At 32.6% G+C, this 27,238-nt stretch overlaps 3 protein-coding genes across 6 annotated transcripts; 1 reads left to right on the top strand and 2 right to left on the bottom strand.

Annotated features, from left to right (window-relative positions):
• Positions 1-1,188: 1,188 nt before the first annotated feature.
• Positions 1,189-12,620, top strand: LOC130942856 (protein argonaute PNH1-like). 4 transcript variants are annotated; one of them, XM_057871062.1, is made up of 24 exons: positions 1,189-1,408; positions 2,473-2,672; positions 7,586-7,879; positions 7,999-8,207; positions 8,291-8,437; positions 8,527-8,660; positions 8,747-8,856; positions 8,941-9,047; positions 9,137-9,275; positions 9,385-9,501; positions 9,759-9,866; positions 9,968-10,039; positions 10,110-10,232; positions 10,330-10,489; positions 10,591-10,712; positions 10,804-10,941; positions 11,026-11,168; positions 11,307-11,369; positions 11,463-11,526; positions 11,614-11,749; positions 11,829-11,902; positions 11,983-12,077; positions 12,168-12,199; positions 12,286-12,620. In XM_057871062.1, the coding sequence occupies exons 3-24, from the start codon at positions 7,607-7,609 to the stop codon at positions 12,450-12,452; spliced, it is 2,733 nt and encodes a 910-aa protein (XP_057727045.1). In that variant the 5' UTR covers positions 1,189-1,408; positions 2,473-2,672; positions 7,586-7,606; the 3' UTR covers positions 12,453-12,620. The 4 variants fall into 4 exon arrangements, with proteins under 4 accessions (XP_057727045.1, XP_057727029.1, XP_057727022.1 ...); XM_057871046.1 differs by having other exon boundaries at positions 1,209-1,400; XM_057871039.1 differs by having other exon boundaries at positions 1,209-1,404.
• A 530-nt stretch (positions 12,621-13,150) lies between these two features.
• On the bottom strand, positions 13,151-15,231 carry LOC130942194 (protein SLENDER RICE1-LIKE 1-like). Its single transcript, XM_057870893.1, has one exon. It carries the CDS (start codon positions 15,201-15,203, stop codon positions 13,713-13,715), a length of 1,491 nt encoding a protein of 496 aa, XP_057726876.1. The 5' UTR covers positions 15,204-15,231; the 3' UTR covers positions 13,151-13,712.
• A 6,483-nt stretch (positions 15,232-21,714) lies between these two features.
• LOC130934807 (uncharacterized) lies at positions 21,715-22,773 on the bottom strand. Its single transcript, XM_057864342.1, has one exon. The coding sequence runs from the start codon at positions 22,771-22,773 to the stop codon at positions 21,715-21,717; it is 1,059 nt and encodes a 352-aa protein (XP_057720325.1).
• Positions 22,774-27,238: the final 4,465 nt, after the last annotated feature.

Genomic DNA, 27,238 nt, shown 5'->3' with positions numbered 1-27,238 from the left:
AAGTATTTTCTCTGGAAATAAATCTTTCAACATTATGTCTACAACAAAGTTATTTTAAAAGTTAAACTAAATATAATTCTCTGAAATTAAAATTAATATTATCATATTCTAAAGTGACAATATTTACTCTTCTTATGAGTAATTACGTTAATATGATGGAATATAGTATTAAATATCACGTCAAAATAATAAGAATGAAAAAATAATAATAACACAGTCAAATTTTTAAGAATGTTTTAGATATATTTGTATGTTTTTAAGAAGAGAAAAAAAAGTATGTTTTAAAGAAATTTTACAATAAATTCACAAATTCTTGAAAAAAGATCAAATAAAATTTAAAGAATTACATTTACAAATTTATAGGTCTTTGACAGAATAATAAATTTTATTTAATATTTAAAATTTTGTACAAGTCTAATGTTTAAACCCCTAAAAATTTATTTGATACTATTTTTCCAATGAGTTATAAATTTAAAAAATCCTTTAATCCCCGTTACTCGAATCTAAAGAATATAATAATGTGGCTGTAAAATATATAATATAATATAAAAAATATATTTTGTATTTTTTAAAATAATTTTTAATATTAAAAGAAAAAATAAAAAAATACACAAATATAATATGCCTGTAAAATTATAATTATCTTACTAATAAAATTTATTAATTTTATTTTAAATTATAGTATTAAATTTTAATAATATTAAAATAAAATATTAATTAAATATTGAGTAATATTAATAAAATAATAATTTAAAAGTATTTTTATTTTGAATTTAAAATTTAGAATAAACAAATCAATTTAATTTATATAAAAGTATTCAAAATATGAGGGATAATTAATTATGATTTAGGATAATTATATAATTTTAATTTGCGGAGGAATAATTTTAGAGCAATGCTAGGGGCCAGCAACTTTAGTATTTTGTAACCATCAATTGGCCATCAATAGTGTTTTTAATGGTGTGAGATTACATCCAATAATAAAAAATCACTTACTTTTCTTTTAATGGTTAAGTGTTGGCCAGAAAACATAAAAGTTGCTGGCCTAGACTTTTCCATCATAATTTTATTTAGCGTTTATTTTATTAAGAAAGTGGTGGGGGAAGGGAGTGTTGGATGTGCCCCAGCTGGCTTTATAGAAAGTTGAAGGAAGGCAACAGTCCACAACACCACATACATGTGCGTCTCTTGAGGCTTCAACTTCTTCCTCTTCTCACTTCACTCCAACAACCTCACATTAATTAATCTCCCTCCTCTGACACACTCCGATCCGCATAACACACATACAACACATACCTTTCTTTCTTTCTTTCTTTCTTAGCTTGCTGGGCATCAAGTGCGTGCGTGCGTGCGTGCACTCCTTTAATCACCCTCCCTCTCTGCACACTCTCTTTTTTTATGTATGTATGTATGGAATCTCACATGCACTCCCTTCCTCTCCTCTTGTCTTTGCAATATCATATCAAATTAAAATCCTACTTTCTGCAATTATTCTTTTCCCTTTCCTTTTTTATGCTTTCCATAACTCAAAGGCAGTGCTGCTCTCTTCTTAACATACATAGATGCAACCATTCCCAATGATTCTCAATTCCCAAAACTCTATCTCTTTTCTTACTCATTCCCTTCCTCCTCAACCTCATGCATATATATAAACTCTCTTTCTAATTAACTTTCTTTTTCTTCTTTTCCCTGCCTAATAACCTTCCTTCTTTTCTATTCTCTTCTCAATTACCCACTTCTGCATGCGTACTCTACTCTTGTACATTTCTATATACTTTTCTTCTATTCACTTGTACAAAAAATAAAAAAGTATTGTTTCTGCTACATGATCCTTTATTTTCAGCTTTAATTTGGATCAGAAGAGAATAGAGCTATTCCCTCTTTATTACTTCTCGCCATATGCTCACAGTATATCTAGTGTAGTGAGTAGTATAGTAGTAGATAGGGTAAACCATAGTCTTAGTTTATTTGCTTGCTTTAAATGACATTCACTAGCAGAGAAGATTAGACTCTACCTGATCAGTGTCAACAAAAAGAGATAATAATAATGAAAACCACTGCTCCTTATGCATGTCTTGTTTCCTAACAAGTACGTCGTGTATTACTTATAGATCTACAACCTACCTACCTTCTGTTTATGCTTAGTACAAGTACAATTACTTAATTAAACCCCTTCTTCTTCTTCTTCTTCTTCTTGTATATAGCATACTCTATAATACTCTATGGTTACAAGCTTACACGGTTACAGTACTATATTATATTATTGGAAGATTTTCAAATGTACCGTCGTACCGGTGTATTAGTGATTTTTAACCGTTGATCTTAATTATATATATTATATATTTTTATAATTAAGATCAACGGTTAAAAATTACTGAAACATCAGTATCACGGTACACTTGAAAATTTTCCTATATTATTATTATTGTTGTTAGTTGTTGTTGTTAATTTATTATCTCTCTCTGTGTATAGGGAGAGAGAGCGTGGTGCTTGCTAGAAGGTGCTGAATTAAGGAGAGAAGAGAGAGAGAATTTTGGAGAAGGTTTGAAGTGATTGGATTTCACAGTTATATGCATTAAAAGCTAAGGCCATAGAGCAGTTACAATGAAATATATGCACGGCTTCAATAATAATAATAATAATAATATCAAATACATGCCGTAAACTACAAGGTTTGCACTTTCCATCTACTTCTAACTGCTTTCACTATTTACCTTATTATTTTTCAGATCACTTCACTACATACATACACTACTGCTCTTCTTTTCTTTTTTATTGAACAATTATGATCTTTTTAGTTTGTGGCCCTAATTCTCTATCCTTAATTATGTTATGTGTTTTGATTTTTCGGTGTATATACATGCATGATTCAAGAATGTATGTGTGTCCTTTCATTTCTTTCTTTCTTTCTTTAATTTTATTCTTTGTTTATATGTGGGTGAGTGCTAGCTTGTACAGTCTCACTTTGTCATGATTGCGATATATGCTTGTCTTTACCTTTATCTTTGGATATATAATAGTATATTCTCATTTATGTCCTCATTATACTTAAATAACATTATTCTTTTTGTTTATCTGTATACATCTTAATTTTATTAAAAGAGTAATACTAAAAAATTAATACTATAATGATCAATTTTAGTCAATATTATAATAGATTGTCAAATTTTTTTGGTGACTGATAGATTGTCAAATAATTTCATTAAAAATAAACTTTTGTTGAAATTGAATTTTGAATGTTTTTTTGTAACTTAATTTTGAGATTTTTTTTTTTTGTTTTAAGAGTTTAAAATAATTTTTTTGTGTTACGTATTATAATTTTTTTATATATTGAAATATGAGTAATAAATTCTTTAAAGATGACTTAAATCTTGATGTGAGTTCTTTTGTATATTATCAGTGATATTTTATCTTTTGATAATTAAAATAATATTTTTTTTATAAAACATCAGTAAAAATTTTTTTTGATAATTAAAAAAAAATATTTTTTTACGAAACATCACTACTACTATCATAACAATGTAAAATATTAAAATAATCAAATATTCTTATATTTTACACTAAAATTATCCATATATAAACATTTTAGCCTACATATTAACTATAATATTAGTTGTGTAATGTGTACTATCAAAACTTTCTCCTGTTAAAAAGCCATGATATATATATGTATATCCACACATAGATAGAATTAGTTTTTGGTTACAATAATAGATGTATGATATATGAGAAAGTGGAGGAGGATGTGTAGGGCAGAGAGCATTGGGGTGGTGCCAATGTAAGTGGGGCTTAGAGAGCATATTGTCATCAATGTTCCCTCGACATTGTCTATATCATATATACTTCACATAATCTATCCATCCAAAATTCCTGCCCTACCTAAGAGGGGACGACATTGTCACCATATATATATAATTTAACCCTACCAAATTTAGGTATAGTTACAAAAAGTGAGATTCATTATGCTTATTTAGTTTTAGCTAAGCTTTAATTATTATTATTATTATTATTATTATTAGATGTTGTTAACTTGTAATATGATTAAAAAATTAATAATTTTTACATCCACTATCTTAAAAGCTAGAAATCATTTATATAATGTGACAAAACTAGATTAAATTAAATGATAATGAAAAAGAATTAGTTTTCTGTTTATGCATTTGTCAATATAAAAAAGTTACATACTGCCATCTATATATATATATAATAACTAAGAATTATAACAGCAGTCAACACGCGCCTCTATTAAGAATTCATATATACATTTTATTAGGATAACTAATTAATCAATCATGATATATATGCAACAACTTCTGTAAGACATAAAACTTTTTTTTTTTTGAAAAAGAATTTAGTTATGGTGCACTCAGAGTATAAAATTAGTATTTATTTAATGTATAATATACATACAGTTCTTGTTTTACTTTTAAAATTATATTACAAACAAATTTTATTTAGAACTATTTGAGAATTTAATATTTAAACTCAATTTGTAATATAATATTACATGAGATAATTTAAAACTTTTCAATTTATTTTATCTTAATTATATTATATTCCATTTTAATTTTTTATTGAAATGAATAATTCAATAAAAAATGGGGGATGAGAAGAAAATTTTCCATCATAGGAAGACGATAGAAAGAAGCTTAGAATGTGAAGTGGGGGAGTGGAGGATTGTTTCCCAACCCCCTCCTCGCCATCCCTAGAGCTAAGCATTATGGAAAATTGAAGGCATACTTTATTATAAAAAATACTATATATATATATATATATTTGTTTATAAATATATATGTTGATGTTTAACTTATTATTAATATATATTTTGTTATTTTATACTTTAAGATATAAAATTTACTTAAAATTAATTATATTATGTGTATATAAAAAATTAATCACTAAACTAATTATTCGTATAAATTTTTTTATTTAAATTATATAAAATTCATCATAACTCAATTATGTTTATGAGGATGATATGGTTTCTGTGGGCTTAAGGAATCTTAACGAATTTCTGTTTTTATTGGACATGATCTTAGTAGGGTGGCCTACATTGTGAGGAACGGACCTTAATTGGGTAACCCGCTTCAATTATCAGCATTCACTGCACACACACTCACATTTACAACTCCGTTATTTGCAATTTTGCATTTATTATTTTATTCAATCAATAATAATTATTCATATATGAAGGATGCTATGCTATGCTCCGAGGCACAAGGGCTATGGTGGTTGTGCTATATATATATATATTCATGCATTTCTTTTAAAATGAATGTAAAGTTCTTTAATGAGAAAGGGGGGGGGGGGAGTGAAATTATTTTTTTTCTTTTTTAGGAAACCTATTAAGCATAAACGATGAAGTGTGGGTTGATTATGATATGACCAGTAGGAAGCTAAGAAGCAGAGATAGGGTTGAAGGAAAGGGGGGGCCCCTGGAAAGTGGGAAAATTTTTCTGAGTAAGAAATTAACTATAGATGTGACAAAATTGAAAGAAAGAAAGAAAGAAATCACATTGACCAAAGCGTAGATCATAAAAGGAGAAGCAGTCAGAAATGGTTCGGCCGCAACTACACCACCATGCAAAATTAATTAATTAATGAGGCTTGCTTTACCATAATCATATAATATAATAATGTAAATAACAAAAATGCCCTTTGATCCAATGTAGTTGGGTTCATGAATCACATGTGTTCTGTTAGTCTTATAATGTTTGATTGATACATTTATTGTATAATGTTTATTATTATTTGTATGTATGTATGTATGTATGTAGGTAGATAATAGATGTGTCCTGTGAAGGCTGAGAGTGAAAGGGACAGGACACATGATTGTTCTTCGTGTCTATGTAATTTACCATCACTGCTTCTACCATTCTCAGCTTAGCTTATGCTTAGTTCCCTTAGCTCCCATCCAAAAGACCAAAAACAAAGAGAAAAGTGACAAAACCCATTTTGTATTTTAGGGCAGGCAATGGCATAATAAGGGAGGCTCTTTGCAGTGTTTTACCCTTGGCCCTTTCCTCAACAAGGTACATCTGACATGAGCCATTAAGCTATTTGCCACCCTACCCTTAACACCAACAAGGACCCTTCAAACACCATTTTCCCATATCAATTTTCAAAATTCTTACTTCTTCTAACTCTTACTCACTTGTAAATCTAGTTGAGTTAAGAGGAATAATAAGTTGAAGTAATTATAATTATTATTGAGTTATTGGACAGCTTTTAGCATTATTGTTGCATTTGCATCTATCTGCACACTCTCTGTCCTGATATCTAAGCAGTAAGCACTCCAAACTAGGAAAAGGGAAAACCCATCTTTAAATTTTGTTTTTTGTTTGACTCCATTTTGTTGTAGCATTTTTTCACTCTGTCATTTGCACCATAGTTGCTGTTGTTTTGCCAACTTTTTTATTTCACACTGAGTAATAATAAATGCAATGGATTTGTATTCTATATTAAGCTGACTCACATTCAAATAACTTAGTACGACCCCACCATATCTAATGGTGGTGTCGACTGACGAGAATGTGAGTCAGCCAAATATAAAATACAAAGCGAGTCGGGTCGGTCGGAGAAAGTAGGTTAAAGCCAGTTTGTCCCGCTTGAGTTGTCTTAGTTATGAGGGGGTGGTATAGTAGTATAAGGCCCCGTAGTGTCACTGTAAATGAACTTGGGGAGGAGTTAAAGGGCCTTTGTGGTCGCTGAAAAGGGGATGTATAACATGCAAATCTTACAAGAAGCCCTGTCCCTGCCAAGAACTTGGAGTAGGGTAAAATTCAAACATTACATTACATTTCATTACATTACGTTACATTAACATTGCATACCCTTTGTTATTAATGTTTGGGACCACAAGCACAAGGGCATACCACCCCCCAAAATGAACCAAAAATCAAGTACCACCATCACTCCCCACACAAATAATTAAACTATAGCATTAACATAGCAGCACGAGCATTTTTATTTTATCTCATGTACAACCTCTGTGCACTGTCCCTGCCCCCTGCCCCCTGCCCCTGCCCCTATCTATCTATCTATCTATCTTACTTATATATGTTTATGCTTCCCCCTATGCTCTCTCAACCTAGTGGAACATAACATACAAGGAAAGTGCTCTGGTATTTTGAGGAAAGGAAAAAACCCTTTTATTATTTAATATCACTCTTAATAATTGTTATTATTATTGTGTTATGCCCATCAAGTATGAAATAGTGGTAAGTCAAATAAATATAACACATCACATAATTTATTTTTTTGCATGTATGTATGCATGTTAGTTTATTTTTGTTCCCATATTTTCAGTGAATAATAATAATAATGCATTGTACTAATACAAGGCCTTGGAGAAGATGAAACACTGTTAAGATTTGATGCCCGTTCTATACCTTTCTTATTCTGTCTTCTGTTTTTTTTTTTTTTTTCTCATTTCCTTTTGTACTTTCTTTTTAGTTTTACTCACCATCCTCCATCACCTCATGTGTGCATAAATAAGCATAAGAAGTTGTTCTCAGTTTAGAAAAACAAAACGTGCAACTTTTGTTATATACCATAAAAGTGAGTTCCTTGTGTCTTTGTATAGAACGTATCTTGAAAGTAGAATATGAAGGATCCAAAGGAGGATGAAGAGAAATCTAGGAGGGTTGTGGAGAAATCCACGGAGCTTAGAAGAAGGGGAAGAAGGAGAAACAAGCAATGCAGCAAAGCAGATAGATTACAAGAGAAAGGACTTGATTCACAGCTTGTGTCCTCTACTTGTTCCAAGAATCTTGTGTTCGCTGCAAGGCCTGGCTATGGCCACCTTGGAACAAAATGTGTCGTCAAAGCTAACCACTTCCTTGCAGATATTTCAGCATCTGACCTCAGCCATTACACTGTAAGTGCTCAGCTTTTTGTTCCTGATATATATACCCGTACTATAACTACTGTTTTAAGCAAATTGGTACTTGATTAACATTTAATTAAGTTACTTATTGTGTGTGTTTTATGGTAAAGGTTAAGATAATACCTGAAGTGAGGTGTCGCAAAACAAGCAAAGCTATAATAGCTGAGTTGGTGAGGGTTCATAAGAACACTGAGTTGGGGATGAGGCTTCCTGTTTATGATGGAGGAAGGAATCTTTACACTGCTGCCATGCTTCCTTTCACATACAAAGAGTTCACTATATTATTGACTGAAGATGATGAGAGTATTGGTACTACCAGGTAAGTTTATTTATTCAAGTTATTATATTACATAATATAATATTATGTTGATCCTCAAAGTAAGTTTGTGTTTGATGTGGCAGGGAAAGAGAGTTTAAGGTGGTAATCAAGTTTGCTGCTCGTGTTAGCATGCATCAATTACGTGAGCTTCTTAGTGGGAAACAAGTGGACACACCACAAGAAGCACTTACTGTTATTGACATTGTTCTGAGGGAGCTTGCAGCACAGAGGTGAAAATCTTGAATTTTTGTTTCTTCTAGTTCTTTCTTTCATAACATGTTCTTGTGTTTCTCATGCTATCATTGTTCTTCATATTTAGTTACGTGTCCATTGGGAGGTTTCTGTATTCTCCTGATTTTAGAAAACCACAGCAGCTTGGTGGTGGCTTAGAATCATGGCGTGGATTCTACCAAAGTATAAGGCCTACCCAGATGGGTTTATCACTTAATATTGGTCAGTTTCATTCTAACTTTGTTTTTATTTGTGATTCTTAAATAACTACCACTTTTAATTCCTTATATATTCTTATGTACTTTTAGACATGTCATCAATGGCGTTTATTGAGCCACTCCCTGTGATTGACTTTGTTGCTCAAATTTTGGGAAAAGATGTGCACTCAAAGCCATTGTCAGATGCAGATCGTGTCAAGGTAACCAAGTTGCTGATTGTTACTATTATATTTCAATAATCAAGTCCCTTTTTCTTCAAAATAGTGGTGTCGTGATTGGAGCAGATTAAGAAGGCCCTAAGAGGTGTAAAAGTTGAAGTTACACATAGAGGGAGTTTTAGAAGGAAGTACAGGATATCAGGATTGACATCACAGCCAACAAGGGAGCTTAAGTATTGTTCTGAACAACACTTTTCTTGTACTGTTTACAATTTTTATTCTTTAATTTAGATATCAGTAAAGGATTCCTTTTTGATAACAGCTTCCCTCTTGATGAGAAAATGAACATGAAATCAGTGGTTGATTATTTTCAAGAAATGTATGGATACACAATCAAGTATCCTCATCTACCTTGTCTTCAAGTAGGAAGCCAAAAGAAGGTGAACTATTTGCCAATGGAGGTAATAAGCTCTTAATTGATTCGATTTATTCGAAAAAACAAAGACCAATTTTGTTAATGCCACTATATTCTACAAAGAAAGAATGCCATGTGAATGGTTGTTGTTATAGGCATGCAAGATAGTTGGAGGCCAGAGGTATACAAAAGGGCTAAACGAAAAGCAGATAACTTCTCTCTTGAAGGTCTCATGCCAGAGACCACGCGAACAAGAGACAGATATTCTTCAGGTCATTCTCATGGATTCTTCATTCACATCACCCTCCCTTCTCTTTATTAATTTGTTTCTTGGAGTCAGAGTTTATAGGAAACTGAATTTGCATGATAAATGTTTTATGAATATCTTGTAAACACCTACTTGGCACTGTCCTAACTTTAAGACATATGCTCTTGTTTTCCATCATTGGATTGAAATCGTTCTTCTTAGTCATTTAAGGGTGTAGTCTGGTTTAAATTAATGTAGGACTTGTTATGAATATGGTTGCAGACAATTCAAGAAAATGATTATGAATATAATCCGTATGCGAAAGAGTTTGGTATAAGTGTAGACAGCAAGCTTACATCAGTTGATGCTCGGGTTCTTCCTGCTCCATGGGTACTAATTAACCAATTCTTATGCTTAAATTGATAATATGTATTTTTGTTTGTTTTTTGAAATCTTCTAATAGGTCATTTTGGCTATTGTTTTCTCTGTAGTTGAAATATCATGACACTGGAAGAGAGAAAGAGTACTTGCCACAAGTTGGTCAGTGGAATATGATGAACAAGGTGAGTTTTCAGAGTTCAGACATAAAGATTAGTCATAATAGGATTGTAACTGTGGTTATTTTGAATTTAGAAAGTAATAAATGGAAGCACTGTAAGATACTGGGCATGTATCAATTTCTCAAGAAGTGTTCAAGAAAGCACAGCTCGTGGATTTTGCCAACAGTTAGTTCAGATGTGCCAAATCTCAGGCATGGTAAAGTTTCAAATTTTATACATTGGAGACTATTTTCAATAGCATCACATCATGTACAATTTTTGCAATATTTGATTGAATTTATCCCTTTTCAAAGGAATTTAGCCAGGACCCTGTGATTCCTGTATATTCAGCAAAACCTGATCTAGTTAAGAAGGCTTTGAAGTATGTACATTCAGCTTCTCTAGAAAATCTTGGTGGCAAGGAGCTAGAGTTGCTTATTGCAATTCTTCCAGACAACAATGGCTCTCTATATGGTATAAATATAATATCATTCTCACTCCAATCCAATATATTCATTATCATCTATAATGATCTATTCATGGTTGCACTAAACATATATATTTTCTTGATTCAGGTGATCTCAAAAGAATCTGCGAAACTGATCTCGGGTTGATTTCTCAGTGTTGTCTTACAAAGCATGTATTCAAGATTAATAGACAGTACTTGGCAAATGTTGCACTCAAAATCAATGTCAAGGTTCATTCACTTAGATCCCTCAACCTTCTTTTGATTTGAATTTTTCTTTAATCCTCATTTTCTTAAACAAATACATCATTGATACTTTTAGATGGGAGGAAGGAACACAGTGCTTTTGGATGCTTTAAGTTGGAGGATCCCATTGGTTAGTGACATTCCAACAATAATATTTGGAGCTGATGTAACTCATCCAGAATCCGGAGAGGACTCTTGTCCTTCCATTGCTGCTGTAAGTGATTGCAGCCTATTATAATTTTCATAGCTGGCCCCATGTTTGAAGTCTGATCCTGTTCTGATTACTGTTGTTGTTCAGGTTGTAGCCTCACAGGACTGGCCAGAAGTAACAAAGTACGCAGGATTGGTTTGCGCGCAGCCTCATCGGGAAGAACTCATACAAGATCTTTTTAAATGCTGGAAAGATCCTCATCATGGTGTAGTTTATGGTGGCATGATCAGGTACTTAAAAAAGCAGCTCTCATAAAGCATCTTCAGAATGGCATTTAGTTAGAAAATTTTTTTTATGCTGCTTACTTCTTAGATTAAACATTGTTTACTTGGTTCTTGTATTTATTATACTATTTGTTGATAATGCAGAGAGCTCTTACTCTCATTTAAGAAGGCAACTGGACAAAAACCACTGAGGATAATATTTTACAGGTAAGTAGTTGGATCCTTTCTTGTATAGTAAATGTGTAATGAACTTTTCTTGCAGAGGAAGTTAGACTAAGGAGTAAGTTCAATTATTTATAGGGACGGGGTAAGCGAAGGACAATTCTACCAAGTTTTGCTATATGAACTTGATGCCATTCGTAAGGTATTATTAGGATTAAATACAACTTCATCTGAGATACTTAAACCCTAAACTCTAAACCCTAAACCTTAAAATTATCGCAATGTGCAGGCTTGTGCATCTTTGGAACCAAGTTACCAACCTCCAGTAACATTTGTTGTGGTTCAAAAACGTCATCATACTAGACTCTTCTCAAGCAATCATGATGATAGAAATAGCACTGACAAGAGTGGCAATATCTTACCTGGTAAGTATTATTCTTTTTTCAATTCAATGAGAAAAGGATTTGGATTACTCACAAGCTTTTGATTGGTTAATTAATGTAGGTACTGTGGTTGATTCTAAGATCTGTCATCCTACAGAATTTGACTTCTATTTATGCAGTCATGCTGGAATTCAGGTATCATTATGATTATATGATGTTACATTATGATTATGATATTAGTATTTACATTTACATTGTGATTGAATTTTCTACAGGGTACAAGTAGACCAGCTCACTACCATGTCTTATGGGATGAGAACAATTTCACTGCTGATGAAATTCAGTCTCTCACCAACAACTTATGCTACACGTAAACTGTTTCTCCCTTGATTATGTTCTCAAATTTATTTACCTTATTTCTTATGATGAAATTGATATTTTTTCATTTTATTGAGTGTAGTTATGCAAGGTGTACAAGATCTGTTTCAGTAGGTAATTCTCCTTTCTTCTGTTCCATTTATGTATGCATTTTTGTGATAGCAAAGTATTCAGAAGGTGTGTATTACATTCATGTGCAGTGCCTCCTGCATACTATGCCCATTTGGCAGCATATCGAGCTCGATTCTACATGGAACCTGGTGCCACTGAGATTTCTAAAGCGCGTGGTGCAAGATCAAAAGATGGTTCAGTTCGGCCACTCCCAGCTCTCAAAGAAAAAGTCAAGAATGTCATGTTCTACTGTTGAATATTATAAGCTCAAATAAATGAGACAGAGACTTCAATTGAAATTAAACAGCACCATAGGAAAAACACCAAGCTAAATATTAGTTATCTCGTGAAAAAGTCCATCATCATCATCATGTACAACAACATATCCTTGTTCATAAAAATTGTATCTGATTATCTCTGGAAATTTTGTTAAGTCTAGTAGCCGTTTTTTTTCAAGTCTGTTACCAACACATGTGATGCAGAAATTGCTTGCTTTCAAGTGCCTAAATGGTGAAAATCAGGTTAGTATTTGTGACTACTGGCATTTGGTGAAACCAAAATTCAATTTATGACCCCGCTCGCTTGTTTTCTAAATTTGTAATTACCAATTTACCATTTCAATCCGCTAGTCCAAGCTGTCAGAACATTCTTCCTATACCATTATACTAAGCCATTTCACCAAATCTCGAGAAAAAATAAATATGTTAATCTACTTAAAAAAATAAAACTCATAGTAAATAACTAAATAAAATGATTCTATCACTTCCTCTAAAATAAATGGTGACTTTTACAAGATTTAAATTATATCTTATAATTGTAAATTTGTGAATGAATAAAATATAAACGAGTTATTCTTCATTCAGTTGGAGCAATAGATACTGTTTTTTCTTAACCAGTAACTACCGAGTGAATGTTAGAAAGTAGTTCTACTAGAAAAGGCATACCCCACAATTCATGACTAAATACTATGCTTTTAGATTCCGAAATTATCCCAACAAAAAGTAAAAGAATGACAAAGCAGGATAATGACCTGTTACATTTTCCACGAGGCAAGAAGGTAAGGGGTGACACTACGAAAGGCATAACACAAATTCTAGTCTCCATCGATCTTTGCCTTCACTTAATGATGATTCCTTGGATGGTCCCATGCCATGAAACCCTTTTCTCATTCATTGTTGGGCAAACTCACATGCATTGCACCCTTGACCTTAACCCCAATCAATTCTCTTACACCACCCGGGTTCCTCTCAATTAACCTATTATACATGCAAGCAAGTTAAACCTTTCATGTCTTTGCTCTATGGAATTAAAAGTAAATGTTGTATAGTAGCCAAGTATATAAGAGATAAATTCTTAGTAGCCATTTCACATAACAAATATGCAACATAAAATGGAAAAGAACATAACAAGGAAAAGCCCAGAGATAATAGAAGAATCCAAAAAAGGGGGGATGAAAATGATTGTACAACCACTTATGGCTCCAAACAGTTTGAAAGATACAAGACTAAGAGTAAGACTAAGGAAGCCAATGTGGGTGCGGGTGTGGGTCAGGGGTGAGGGGAAAGGGTTGCCAAGCCGAAGCAGCAATGAGGGGCCTCCCATGCCAACCCAAAGTCAAACATCCTTCCTTCTCTTCAACGCAGTACCCCTCAGCTGAGAACAAGCTCAATAACATGCTCGCCTGCCTTAACGCATTTGAGCCCAGGCCCACACACTTAAACCCTGATTTCTCCAACCGGGCCTTCCATTGGGCCAGTGGTTCATGCCTCTCCACCCGAGCCGGCCCCTCACAACAAACCACGTTGCCAATCTCTCTCTCCAGGTACATTTCGGCTAGCGACTTATCCGGTTCGTTTGGGCAAGCCTCTAGCGAGTCGAAAACGGCCGAGTAGTAATGCAGCGCTTCCGTGAATCGTTCCAAGAACCCGGTCTGGTTGTGATTCGCTTCTTGTTCAACCACGGTTACGATCTTAGGGTTTAACCTCCGGATCCAACCCAGGACCGAGTCGATTCCCGAATCGGATCCTAGGAGTCGGTGGAGCTGCATGACGGAGTTGATCGCCACCGCCTCCTCCTGCCGCACCTGTAGCATCCACGGCTCCACGTCCTCAAGCCTTGACGCAGCGACTCCTCGGAAAGCGAACCGGACGTTGACGGAGCGGGCAAGTTCGGCGAGGCGTATGCCGGTTTCGCGGAGGGCGTCGCGGCGGTCCGGAGAGGGAGGGCCAATGCCGGTGATGCGGAGGGAGGGGGGACCGCCGGGGCGAAGTGCGAGCGCCTGGATGAGCGGCGGCCACTGGAGTCCATGCGCGAGGTGGAAGTCGACGACGTGGACGGAGGAGTGGCCGCTGAAGGCCTCGAGGATCGCCTGGTTGGCGGTGAAGTGAGCGAACTTGAGATAAGGACATGCCTCGTAGAAATGATGGTAAAGTACGCCTCCGTCGTCGTTGGCGACTACACTGACTCCGCCGTGGCGGTCGGTGAGGGGAGGAGCGAAGATGCGGCGTGTTAAGGCGCCGATGAAGTGAGCAGCGACCTTGCCGATGGCGGAGGCGGTGGTGACGTGTCTTTGGAGTGATTGCATGGCGTCGATGAGGGAAGCGGCGTGTGCCACGTGGCCTCGCTGGAGAGAATCGGCGCATGAGATGAGCATGTGGACCAGCCTTATCGCAGAGTCTTCTTCCACTTGCTGTTGCTGTTCGGTTGGCAGCAGCAACTCCGTTTGTTGATGATCAATCAGTGGTTGCGGCGGCGGTGGTGGTGGTAGGTGAAGGGCGGTGGTAGTGAGCTGAGACTGAGAGGGAGAAGAAACGGCGTCGTTTATCCAGGAGACGGTAGTATCATCAAAGGGGTTATAATTGTAATTGTAATTGTAGTGCGTGGTTTGAGGAAGGTGGTGGAGGGAGGGTGAGTTAAGCATGATATCGTGAAGGAGGCCTTCATCCACCACCATTTCGTTTTGGTTCATGGTGATCATCTCTTTTGATTTTGAAGACTGGAGAATCATATCATATCGGATGGTAAAGGAAAATTGATAGTAGATGATTCGAGAGAGAGAGAGAGAGAGAGAGAGTGAGGTGGCAGAGAGTGGTGGGTGTTGGCCTATTGGGAGTGGAAAGTGATGAGTGATGAAAAAGAGGAGATACAAGGTAGAATAAGTGAAGAGAGGGAGCAATGGAAGTAAATGGTTAAATTAAATGACGTTAATAATAGTGAGAGTGGAGAGGGGTTATTGATTACGGTTTAAGGTAGCATTAAGCGTGAGGTGTTGGTGATGAGTACCTATCTGGCGTGAGGTAAATGCATGGAGAATTGATAGATGCTGGTTTTGTACTTGACTTGTTAGTTGTTAATTCTTCACTTTTTGTCTAGCCACTTTGGCTAATCTACCTCCCGCTACTGTGTGTGTTTATATAATAAAATGGCCTAAGAAGGGGGTGCCAGCCAGCCAGCCCCATCTTGGGATGTGAGAGCACACTGATGCTCTAACACAGGTGGCCTCTCCTTACCACCATTCACCCCTTTTCATTATCTCCTCTGCCCCCCCTCTGCAACTGCTTCTGTTTGAGGATTCTGTGCCAACCCCCCCTCCCACATCTCACTTTTCATTTTTCATTTTCTAAACTATATACATTTATCTCTCCTAATTCTGCAAATAATATATCAACCAAGTTTATCACTTTTTATTTTACATTGCAATTCAATGCACGTGATCCCACTTCATGTGCTCCTCCTTCCATTTTTTATATGTACTCACTGTATTGTGCTAGCCAGCTTCTAGTTTTTTTTTTCTTTTTTTTTTTAGTTTCAGAGATGAGAAATAACACATCACACCCTTGCTTTCTTGGTTTTAGCAAACAGAGTGCTGCATTTTGAGAATGTTAAGTTTGCTTAAAAACGAAAAGCTAACTAATTTTAATTACATAAAAGAGAGTAAGAGAGTCATCCCGTTTTAATTGGCCAGCCATCAACATAATATTGAAGGGCCAAATCATGAGCAGGGAGGTTGATGGGTCATATTTAAGTTTCCCAGTTCCCTCCATTTTCTACATGTGAAGCTCATTCTTTGGGGTTCACTAATTGGAGAATGCTGGCCTTTTTTAATGATAATTTATGGGAAGAATGTCACTTTCATTGCCACAGATCCAAAGCAATCCAAGTTGTAAGAGGTACAATTCAATTACTGTCTAATAAAACCCGTGTCCAAGTCCAACGATGCATTAGTAGTATAGGGATTTAATTAATTAATGGACTCTGTGTTAACTAGTCATTATCCAAAGGACTTGTTACTGTCCCAACTAGATTCGTCTTTAAAGCTTGTACAGTCAAAACATGCTGCTGTCTAAACTCACCTGTGTATCGCCCTTATAAGGTAACGTTTAGTAAAGGGCTCTTTTCTTTACCCTCCTCTTTTTTCCAGCATTATATGCTACCAATAAATTTCATCTTTAACTGCTTATCCCCTTCATCAGTTACTACTACCTTATTCACAAAGAAATATAAAGATATACATGCATTAATAGCACTTTGTTACTTAGTAATTAGTTACCCCAATAGTGTACACCGTTTTCTTTCTTTCTAAGCCCATGATGTCACCTAAATTAGAATATTCCTCTCCGAGCCATTTTGTAACCACATAAGGCATATAGATGCAATTGCTGCTTAGATCATTAGATGGAATGGGTTTAATTGCGATATTCATGAGCATTTGTATCCAGTAAGATTCAGAAGGAGTAGTTGTACCTTAATCAGGTATCGCTCATTCTAAAAATTTAAGATGACCAAAAAAATATATAAGTCATTATATTTTTAATATATATATTTTTAAATAACTTTTCTTTTAGATTTATTTACATTTTTACCTATATATTTTTGCTTTATTTTTTTTAGATTAGAAAAAATTACTATATTATAATACTATTTTTTAAAAAAAACTTAAACTAATTAAAAAATAAGTGCATTATTATATCTCTAATACTATTTATATTACTTTCTAGGATTTGAAATTTGTTAAAAATTTTAAAAATATTTTAAAATTTTATTTTGTTTTAAATTTATTTAAAAAAAATTATTTGCATCAAATATATCTCTAGTAACTAAATTTTAAAAAAGTTTAGGATTAACTCAACAATAATGTATAATAAATATGTTTGATTTGCTTATATTAAAGGTTATTTTTATGAAATTATTTTTAAATTGATCATAATTTTTTTGAAAAACTAGTTATTATGGGTAAATTTGATACAAATTAAAAACTTTTAGAATAAAACTAAAACAAAGTAAAATTTAAGGATATTTTTAAAATTTTTAACAAATTTTAAAGACAAAAAATATATTTTATCCTATTTCCTCTATATTGTTCTCAGAAAGACGTGGAGATCCTGGCAGTGTATGCAGCATGCTAATTAACCCATCAATGTGTCAAGCCGTGACATATTCCAATGCCTATGCTATGCCTATTGAGTGCCTATGTCTTTTTGAAGGGCCTTAAGAGTCAATTTTAATATCTTAGGTTCCCCAAGAAGTGTTAATTCTCTTCATTCACTCCTATGGTTACTTGAGAATAATAATACACCAATAAATTTAATTTAACAGTACCAAGTTACCGTAAGAGGCAAAAACCATAGCATGAGGCGATGCATCGCCAAATACTGGTTTCTGTGTAAAGATATGAAGGTGGAGTTAAATTCGCTACTTATATACAAATCCAATCCTAATACGTAAATGGAATAATTCGTGGTCCTCCACATATTTATAATAATATTATTGGGGGACCATTTCGAAAGCCCAATATGCTCAATGTATCACCACGAATAATAAATTCAAAGAAAAAATAATAATAATAATATAATAACAAAAGGATCGTACTAGCTAGCTAGGTGGTTGACAAGATTTGGAAACTGAAAACCATGTAGCTAGAAATATCATAAATTGATAAAAATTGAAACACCGAAAGAATTTGAATTATATTATTTGCTCTGTTTAATAATACAAGTGGTATATTTGTAGAGAAATTAAAGTGGTCCAGAAATGGGAGCATGGTAAATGGGATTGGGAGTTTGGGACCATTAACAATGTTCGAGCTTAGAGAGAGAGAGAGAGAGAGAGAGGATCGGTGGCATTGGTGTGTATCTGTGATGGGAAAATAGATGAATTCCACGTGCACAGTGGCCAAATGAATTCATTGTGTAATGATGTTATTTTTGTGTTTCTTTTTTCAAGAAAATGGAACGATAAGAAGGCAGGTTTCTTATTCTTACCTTTTTTGTTTCCCTAAAATGGAAAAGATCAGAATGTGAAAATGTAAAAGTTTTAAATTTATTAGGTGGAATCTGTAATTGAACTATGTTACTACACTGTGGTTGTTGTTGAATGGATCGGAGGTTGGTGATAGGCCGAGGGGGGACCCAGGAATGGAAAACGTTGTGGTTGGAAATAGAACCAAAGGATCCGTCGTCAACTTGTGTGAGAACTCAGAACTCTGAAGTGAAGGAGATAGAAAAAATAATTCAGTGTAAATACTAAATACTTGGTAGATTTAGTATATTTTTTATTTTCTATTTTTAATTTCTAAATGACTATATTTGGAAAGTGAAGTATAAAGTGTGTTAAAATTGGAATTAGATGATCTTTTGTGGGTATTACGATTATCTTAGGAGATAGGAGATAGAGTTTACATTTATTATTGTTGAGATTAATTTTATGGAAAATGTTAAGGGACAATGACTTTATTAAACAATATGAACAACTATCAATTAAATAAAAATACACTACATTTTTAAATTAATTCTCTAAATTTTAATATTAAAATAACTATTCGTACACTAGTAAAATAAACATTCGATATATCTATTGTTTACATTGTTTAATATTTTGATTGTTTACCTATACTTTTTTTAATTTTATTTATGTCTTTTAAATTGTTAGTAGCTTTTTTTTTTCTGAAAAATATAGGAGATAAATAAAGTTGTTACTAATATTTTGGTAGTTTAAGGGGTATTCTTATATTGTGTCATGAAATTACTCATTTTAAAAGTTTAAATTTTTTTATATTTAAGAAATTTACCAAAGATTGAATTTTAAACTTTTTAGAGTTTGTAATTTTTTTAATAATTTAGTAAAATAAATATTCATCTTTTGGTGGGTCAATTTTTTTTAATTAATATTGGCGAAAACTTTTTTTCCCTTTATTTTAAGTTCAAAGGATCGAAAACCTGAAGATTGAAAAATTTAGAAGATAATAGAAGAATAAATTGGCTAGCAAAAGAAAGTTTAAAAGTTGACCTAAGCTTTTATTTTAGGGGGTTACTAGTGTACAGATGCAATTCTGTACAGATTTACAGATTTTTGTCTTTTAGTGGCTTTAAAGCGTGTCATAAAAAAGTGTTGTTTAAATGGAAAATGTTGCTTTTGAATCGTTACTTTGGCTCTGATACCAATTTTTGATACTGCAAATTTTTAAAATATTTTTCTTGGGTTGGATTTGCACTATTAAAATCTTCTATTTCTTTTAATAAATTTTCTATTTCTCTTGTTATACTTTCTATACAATTTTTACAAAATTGTTCTACTTCTTCTCTATTTCTGGTGTACATGTTACTATTCTGTAATCTTACTTCATAATATCTTTTTTGACTTTTCTGAAAATCTAGATCATTTTTTAATTCTTGTAGCGTTTGATTTGCTAAACCAGGCATTTTATATGCTCCTTAGATTATAGGATTTTGTAAAGAAGGTATTTGTAATTCTTGTTCAGATTGTACTTGCTCTAGGGGTTCATCCTGCAGAGGTTGCATTACTTGAATATTTTGAACATGTATTCTTGATTCTAAAGCTTGTAATGCAATCATGCTTTGAATATGAAGATAATGTAGTCTTCGACTTCGAAAAATACGTTTATTCTTAATACTTTCTTTTAGATTTTTCACTGTTTTCTTGATCTTTACATGTTGTAAAAGTTTTCTTGTTTTAATTATTTTCTTAGTTGTCTTTTTAATCTCTACTTCCAATTCTGAAGATTCAATTGCTAATCTTTTCATTTTCATGGCTATAGCCAAAAACCTTGTTTTCATTTTTCTTTTAGTAGTTTTTAAGGAAATAAGTCTTTTTTGGAAAACTTTCATATTGAAATTTCAGCATCTTCTGCCATAGATTCATGATTATTTTCTAAAGCTTCTATTATTCTTTCTAGTTCTTCAACTTCCTTTTTTAAATTATTACAGATCGTTAGTAATGTCTCAAAAGCCCTTTGATTTATTGTGGAAAACCTTAGGTATTTCAAATGATTTTCTCTTTCAAAGAGTTCTTGTTTCTTATTTTGATAAGATACGTATATTTCTTCTTTATTTATCGTCATAATTTATTGTTTAGAGTTTCATTCAACTTTTCAATTCTTTTTGTTAATTCCTTTATTTCAGAATCTTTTTCTTCAACTTTTAAGTGAGATAAACTTAGAGGACTATTGATTTTAGATTCTCTTATTCGAAAACTAGAGGAACATGATTTTCTTGATGGATCTCTTAATAATAAAACTGGTTTTTCAATAGGTTTGCGACTTGGTATTTCAGTTTTGACAACCTTCTGGAATAAATCATCAATATAAATTCCTTCTTTATTTTTAAATTCTATACTATGATGACTATTGGTTAATGCATAGTTTATTGCATATGTAATTGAAAAAGGTTCGTCGTTTTGTTCCATTAAACTTTGTCTATGAAATTTATAAGCTAAACTTATGGATCTATCAAAATTCTTTGTTGATAAGGGGATAGCATATCCAATATGGGTATTAAATTTAACATTTATATTTGCCAAATTTCCATGAATAATTCCAATTATTTGATCTGTGGGATCAATAATTCTTTTATCACAGATTGCTAAACTTATTGGTGAATTAATTCCTTTCATATATGTTGATTTTACTAAAACTTGAATAGTACTAATATGGATCCATCCGATCTTAGATCTTTTCTGTTGATCTTTAATTTTCTTTATTTGTTCATTTATTTGTTCTTCATCTATTAGAGCTATTTCAAGTTCTCCATTAGCAGATTCTATTTTTACAGGTGCTTCGAACTGCATTTTTCCATAATATATTATGTTCTTTCTATTAAAATTTCTTTTAACAAACTTTGAAAAGATTGAGATGAAGATGTACCTTTCTGGAGAATAATCTTCTTTATTTATTGCTATTTTACAATATGTGTTTTGTTCTCCAGAGGGGAGATTTACAATTTAACTCCAGAGGGGAGTTTAGACTAATTTTTCTAATGACTTTGGTGGTCAGACTTCAGAATCGCCTTGGCTTCTTCCTCTTTGCCCTCCTGGCTTGTGAGTACTTCTAGCCTCCTGCTTTCTGATTTCTGATGCTCTATCAAATGACTTAGCACTCTATTTATAATGGTTGGGTTTGATGGACAAATCCCATCCTTACCCTTCTTATGACGTCATTGCTTACGTCATTGAGCAATAATTCGCACCAACTACATTATTGGTGCCTTATGACGAAAGCTCTTACATCATTCAACAATAATGTTGATGGATGACTCAGATGTCTCATCCTCTTCTTTTCCCACGTGGGTGGGGTCTTCAGCATTGTTGCTTTCTTCAGACATTTCTGAGGCGCACAGCTGGCACCTATGGTCTTCTTTATCTTTTAGTAAATGGCATAGATTCCTCCTTATCCCGTCAGGAAGTTTTTCCAGTAATCCAGAAAAGTTGTAAAATGCTGATTCAAAATCTACTAGGAGTCTCATTTCTCTTGATTCAATTTGGTTTTTCTTACTAGAAACAATTAGAGTGTTTCTGCTTTTATAGTTTATTCTTGTTCTGGATTCTTTGTTTATTTTTTGGGCTCTCTCGAAGACTCTTGCCAATGTACTGGCCAATCTTCCTTCGTCACTATAAATTGATAGATCTTGAACTTGTTCTATTGGTTGAAAGTCTCCGGGGAAGACTGACATGAAAACTACTTGAAATGCTGGGATCAGACATTCTCCTTCTTCGTTGAAGATTGGCTGACTACTTGTAAATTTTAGGGATATATCCCTTGGTTCTCTTGCATCAATCATACTTTTAAACTTTTTCACTGCATCTATGAAACCTGCAGGAAATTCTTTAATGATATTTAAATTGTCAAAAATTAGGATTGTATCAATTAATCCGTATTGGAAAAACTGATATGTATCAGAGGGTGAAGCCTCTGGGAAGATTACCAGCTTTGTTAGCTGTTCTTTGTTAATGGGATAATATCCCAATATTGCTCTTTTGTCTAGAGTCCAATTTAGAACCAGATTTAAGGTTTCTCTACAGTTTGATCTGCAGACCCTTTTCTTGTCATTTATTTCGGCCCTTGTGGGAATATTTTTCATTAGTCCAGTTCTTTGGGCTTGGGCTGTTCTTTGGATTTGTACTGGAGCTTTTTCTGCTCTTTTTAGAATTTGCTCTGGATGGAGCACTTCATATTCTCTGAGGGATTCTTTTGCGTCTTCTATTGTCAAGAAACCCCCTTTATGAATAGTTTTGGGCTGATGGGTGAATGGGGCTGCTTTTGCCCAATCATCATAAACTCCTTTCATTGGGCCATTGTAAATAACATAATATTTTTTGTCCTGAGTCGATTTTTTAATTATTTCTGCCAAAGTTTTATTTTCAGAAATTTTTTCAATTTTGGTTGGTCCACCACGCTTAGCTGGCTGAACTCTGATGGTGTTGTCAGCATTGGTATTGGAGCGGTAATGTTGACTGCTGGGGTTACCTTCATGGCTTCCATGGCCTTCTTAATGGATTGAATTTGAGCTCTTAGCTGCTGACAGTGATTGCATCTTTCAAGCTCTTGTTCAAGCTTCTGGATTTCTTGATTCATTGTGTTGACAATGAACTCCTTCTCTTGTCAATGTATCTGCAATAATATTTTTATTTCCCTTAATGTACTCGATTTTTATCGGATATTGTAATAAAAACATTTGCCATCTTACCAGACGACCCTGATTATAATTAGATGTAAATTATATCTAATAAAACCTGTTAAATAACTTGAGTCTGTTCGTAATGTAAATTCCTTTGGAAGCAGATCAATCCTCCATTTCTTAATATTTTATTGCTAGAGTTTCTTTTTCATGGGTAGTATACCTCTGTTCTGTTGGTGTAAATGTTCCAGAAATATATCTGCATAGTAATTCCTTTGAGGAATGTTTAGAATCTAGTGATTCTTTTCTTTGTTCAAGCTTTTTTCAGCTTTTTTAGCTTTTAGACAGCCTGCCAGGTCTTGTCTGAAGCATCTGTTTACTATTAATAGTCATCTTCTTCCGGAATATAAAGTTCTGGAAGATTTTTACAAAGTTCTTTAATTTTTTTAATCTGCAGGCTATCCTTTCTTCCCATTTCCAACTCTTTTTTATACTTATTTTTGAAAATAAGTTTTTAGTATAATCTGTTATATTCTTTAAAAATCCTTGATCAGATATAATTTATGCATCCTAAAATCTTTGTAATTGTTTTCTATCTTCCATTTTATCAGGAAATAAATCTACTTTTCTAATACATTTGGTTGAAGTTTTAACTTCCCTTCAGTAGATAGAATTAATCCAAGAAATTCTATTTCTTGTTTTGCTATCTTAGCTTTCTTTTTACTGAGGACTAAACCTTTTTCCTTACATCTTTCTAAGACAATTAGTAATTTTTGAAGATGATCTTCTTTATCTTGTTTTGTAAAGATTAGTATATCATCAATGTAAACTAGAACAAAATCATTTAAATCTTTTAAATTTTCTTCCATAAATCTCTGATAAATACCTGGAGCTTGTTTAGTCCAAATGGTAGGACATTCCATTCGTAGAGTAAAACTCCTGTTGATTCTTTTGTTGGACAGTAAGGCAGTTAATTTCTTTGTTTCTTCGTCTAAACGAAGTTGCCAATATCCTGATTTTGCATCGAGCGATGAAAACCAAGTTGCTCCTTTGATTTTTTCTAGAATGAATCCTTTCTTGGGAGCTTATGAGCATCTCCTATGGTTGCTTCATTCATTTTTTATAATTAATAACCATTCTTCGTTTTTCCCCTTTTAATTTCGTTATTGTTTCAACATAGAAGGCTGGGGCCGCATGAGGGCTTTTAGTCTTATAATTCCTTTATCCAAAAGATCCTTACATTCGGATGAAAATTCTTCCTTATCTCGAGCTGAATAGGGATCTATTTGGAACATTTATTTCCCTTGTAGGAACTTTTAGCTTAATACTTATTATTCTTTGTTTGTATTTTTAATATCTAAAGGATTTTCAGCACAAACTTCATTTAAAAGTTCTTCTATTTTAATTTCAAGGTCATTTTTGGAGTTTTTATCTGAAATATAGGTTCAAATAACATTCTTCTAGAATAGAAAATATTTGAATTTTAGAATTTCGTTTATAGTATAGTTGGGATTTTTATTAATTTTGCCCTTTGATTTAGAGAAGAATCATATGGGGCTTTTAGAACTATATATGTTAATTCTTGGATAAAAGGGTGATAAGTTTAAGGAAATTATTTCCTATAATTAAATCTATTCCAGATTCTAATTATATATACTGGAATGATGAATCTGTAATTTTGAATGAAGACTTTCAATCATTTCTGCTTTAAAATTAATTTTGTGTATAGATTTATCGGCTATTCTAATTTTAGTGGATTTTTTTAATTTTTCCAGTTAAGATTTATATTTGAACTTGCAAACATTTGTTGCCCTGTGTCTATGAAGGCATTAATAAATTTTCTGTAATTTTTACAGTAATAAATGTAGCGCTATTACTCAGTTCCTGAGTTGTCTCTGAGTCTGTTTCTGAGACATATTCAAAAATATATTTTAGTTCATCATCAGATTCTTCTAAAGGTTCCATAAAACAAGTTTTTGCGACTTCTAGTTGTTTAGTTAGGTCTTTTTATCCTTCTTTTTGGACATTCATTTGCATAATGTCCTTCCTCTTGACAATACCACATTTACAGTTTCTTTTTTATTTGGGCAATAGTTCTTTTGTTTTTTATTGATACTACTTTTCCTAAAATATCTCTTTTTTCTCCAATTGGATAATATTTTCTTTTTCTAAAATGATATTTTTTTCTTTGGATATTTTTATAAGGGGTATTCCGAATATTTTATAGAACATATTTTTGAGGAATTTCTTCGTTATCTTGACAACAAATTTTAAATTATTAAATCTTTTCTGAGTAGCTTCTTGCATACAGCGTTCTTTTATTCCTCTCTTATAGCAAATGTTGCTCCACCGAAATATTTTCAATTGTTTTATTATTTATCTCTCTTATAAATCTTCCCATAATAATTTCATTAACAGATATGGAAGTTTTGTAATATACATGCTAAGATAATGTTTTTTATCTTCTTCTTTTAGTTTATAATATATTCATGTTGCTCCACCGAAATTATTTTGTTTTATTATTTATCTCTCTTATAAATCTTCCCATAATAATTTCATTAACAGGATTTTTGTTCTAAATACTCTTTTTCAGAAATTTCATTTCTATGATCTATGACATTTTTTCCAAAGAATTCTTTATATAAAATTCTCATTATGTGTGCTATTTTATCATAAGCTGTTGTCTTTTCATCTAATTCTATTATTTTATTATCTACTGATAACATATAATTCTTATAGTTCCTTTTGTGGAAACCTATGAAATTCCAGATATCTAATCCAGATAATTCATTTAATTTTAGGTTTGTATAAGCTTCTAATAAAAGGAGTTCATCCAATCTCGAAAATTCTTTTTCGTTCCTTTGCAATCTAGATCAAGCATTCTTTCCCCTTCTAGTTCTTGAATTTTTGGAATATATTTAGATGGTATTTAGTATATTTGAATTTTTGCTTATAAACCCTTTTTGAAAGCATTTTTCAAACCTGTTTCCCATTTAAATTGGGTTTGATTACTATTCCCAGATGTTCCAGCTTCATCCTTTACTTGTACTGGATGTACTGGTTCTTCATCACTTGAGTAGTCTAAAACATATTCTTCTCTTTCAGAAATTTGGCTCTTTAATCTGAAAACCTGTTCATAAGATTGTCTTCTTGAGCCATTTTTAATTGTTAAAAGCATTGTAACTTCTTCTAATTTTCATCAATATTCATAATTTAGAGGTGGTTAATCTTTAGATTTGTTGTATCGATTTTATTTTGGACTTCTTCTTTCTTAGGATTTCTTTATGGAAATGTTTATCAAGTATCTGTTCAATTTTTTATTATATTAGGCTCTTCTTTCTTTATTTTTCTGAAATTTTATAGAAACTAATATCTCTTCAAGCATATCTATTATAGAATTTAATTGTGGATTAAAAGTATGATGAAGATGGGGATAATATCTCCATGATAACATTTTTTAGAAACTCCGTGTGAAATATAAGTTTTTTCAGGTTTTTGAATTCCTTCAATAAAACTTAAAGTAAAATTAAGATTTTGAGAAAAATCATTTTGTATTGATTTTAAAAATTCAGTATCATTACAATTAACATTAGTTAAAATCATTAGTTTTTGATCTATTAATTGTGATAAATTAGATATTTCTTTTCTTAAATCTTCTAATCTACTAAGATTTTTCATTAGATGACGCTTTTCTTTATTACACTTTTGAAAATGTGGCTTTATGATAAAAAGTGTGGTTTAAGCAAAAATCTTTAAAATCTGTATGGTTTTTGTCTTCTAGTGATCTGTACCTTAACATTCTCCTTTATTTTATTGATATTCCACCAATAAATTTAAGACATAATGACGTATAGATGATGTTAAAGGGACTATGTACCTTATCTATTCTTCTTTTGATTATGCAGCAGCCCATTTGAATAGAAATAAATAAAAGAAAAGGAAAGAGAAGTTTAAATTGACACTAGCTAGGACTTAACATTTGAATGCCACTGAAAAAATAGGACTCAATCAAAATTAATTTTATGGTACAAATTGGATTAGATAATGTTTGAATTATTGAATATAAATAGGAGTTAAATTGATGTTAATTTTGAAATCATATCAGTTGTTATTAGTAAATAAGACCAATTAAAAA

Source organism: Arachis stenosperma, chromosome 1, assembly GCF_014773155.1.
Source record: "Arachis stenosperma cultivar V10309 chromosome 1, arast.V10309.gnm1.PFL2, whole genome shotgun sequence".
Taxonomy (NCBI): domain Eukaryota; kingdom Viridiplantae; phylum Streptophyta; class Magnoliopsida; order Fabales; family Fabaceae; genus Arachis; species Arachis stenosperma.
This window is presented reverse-complemented; position numbering and strand designations above follow the sequence as displayed.

Bases quoted from the DNA above. Each gene is read 5' to 3' on its own strand.
- LOC130942856 (XM_057871062.1), top strand. From the start codon at position 7,607: ATGAAGGATCCAAAGGAGGATGAAGAGAAATCTAGGAGGGTTGTGGAG. The intron at 9,867-9,967 runs GTACTAATTAAC...TTTTCTCTGTAG, and splicing joins GGGTTCTTCCTGCTCCATGG to TTGAAATATCATGACACTGG. The intron at 10,942-11,025 runs GTAAGTGATTGC...GTTGTTGTTCAG, and splicing joins CTTGTCCTTCCATTGCTGCT to GTTGTAGCCTCACAGGACTG.
- LOC130942194 (XM_057870893.1), bottom strand. From the start codon at position 15,203: ATGATTCTCCAGTCTTCAAAATCAAAAGAGATGATCACCATGAACCAA.
- LOC130934807 (XM_057864342.1), bottom strand. From the start codon at position 22,773: ATGAAAGGAGTTTATGATGATTGGGCAAAAGCAGCCCCATTCACCCAT.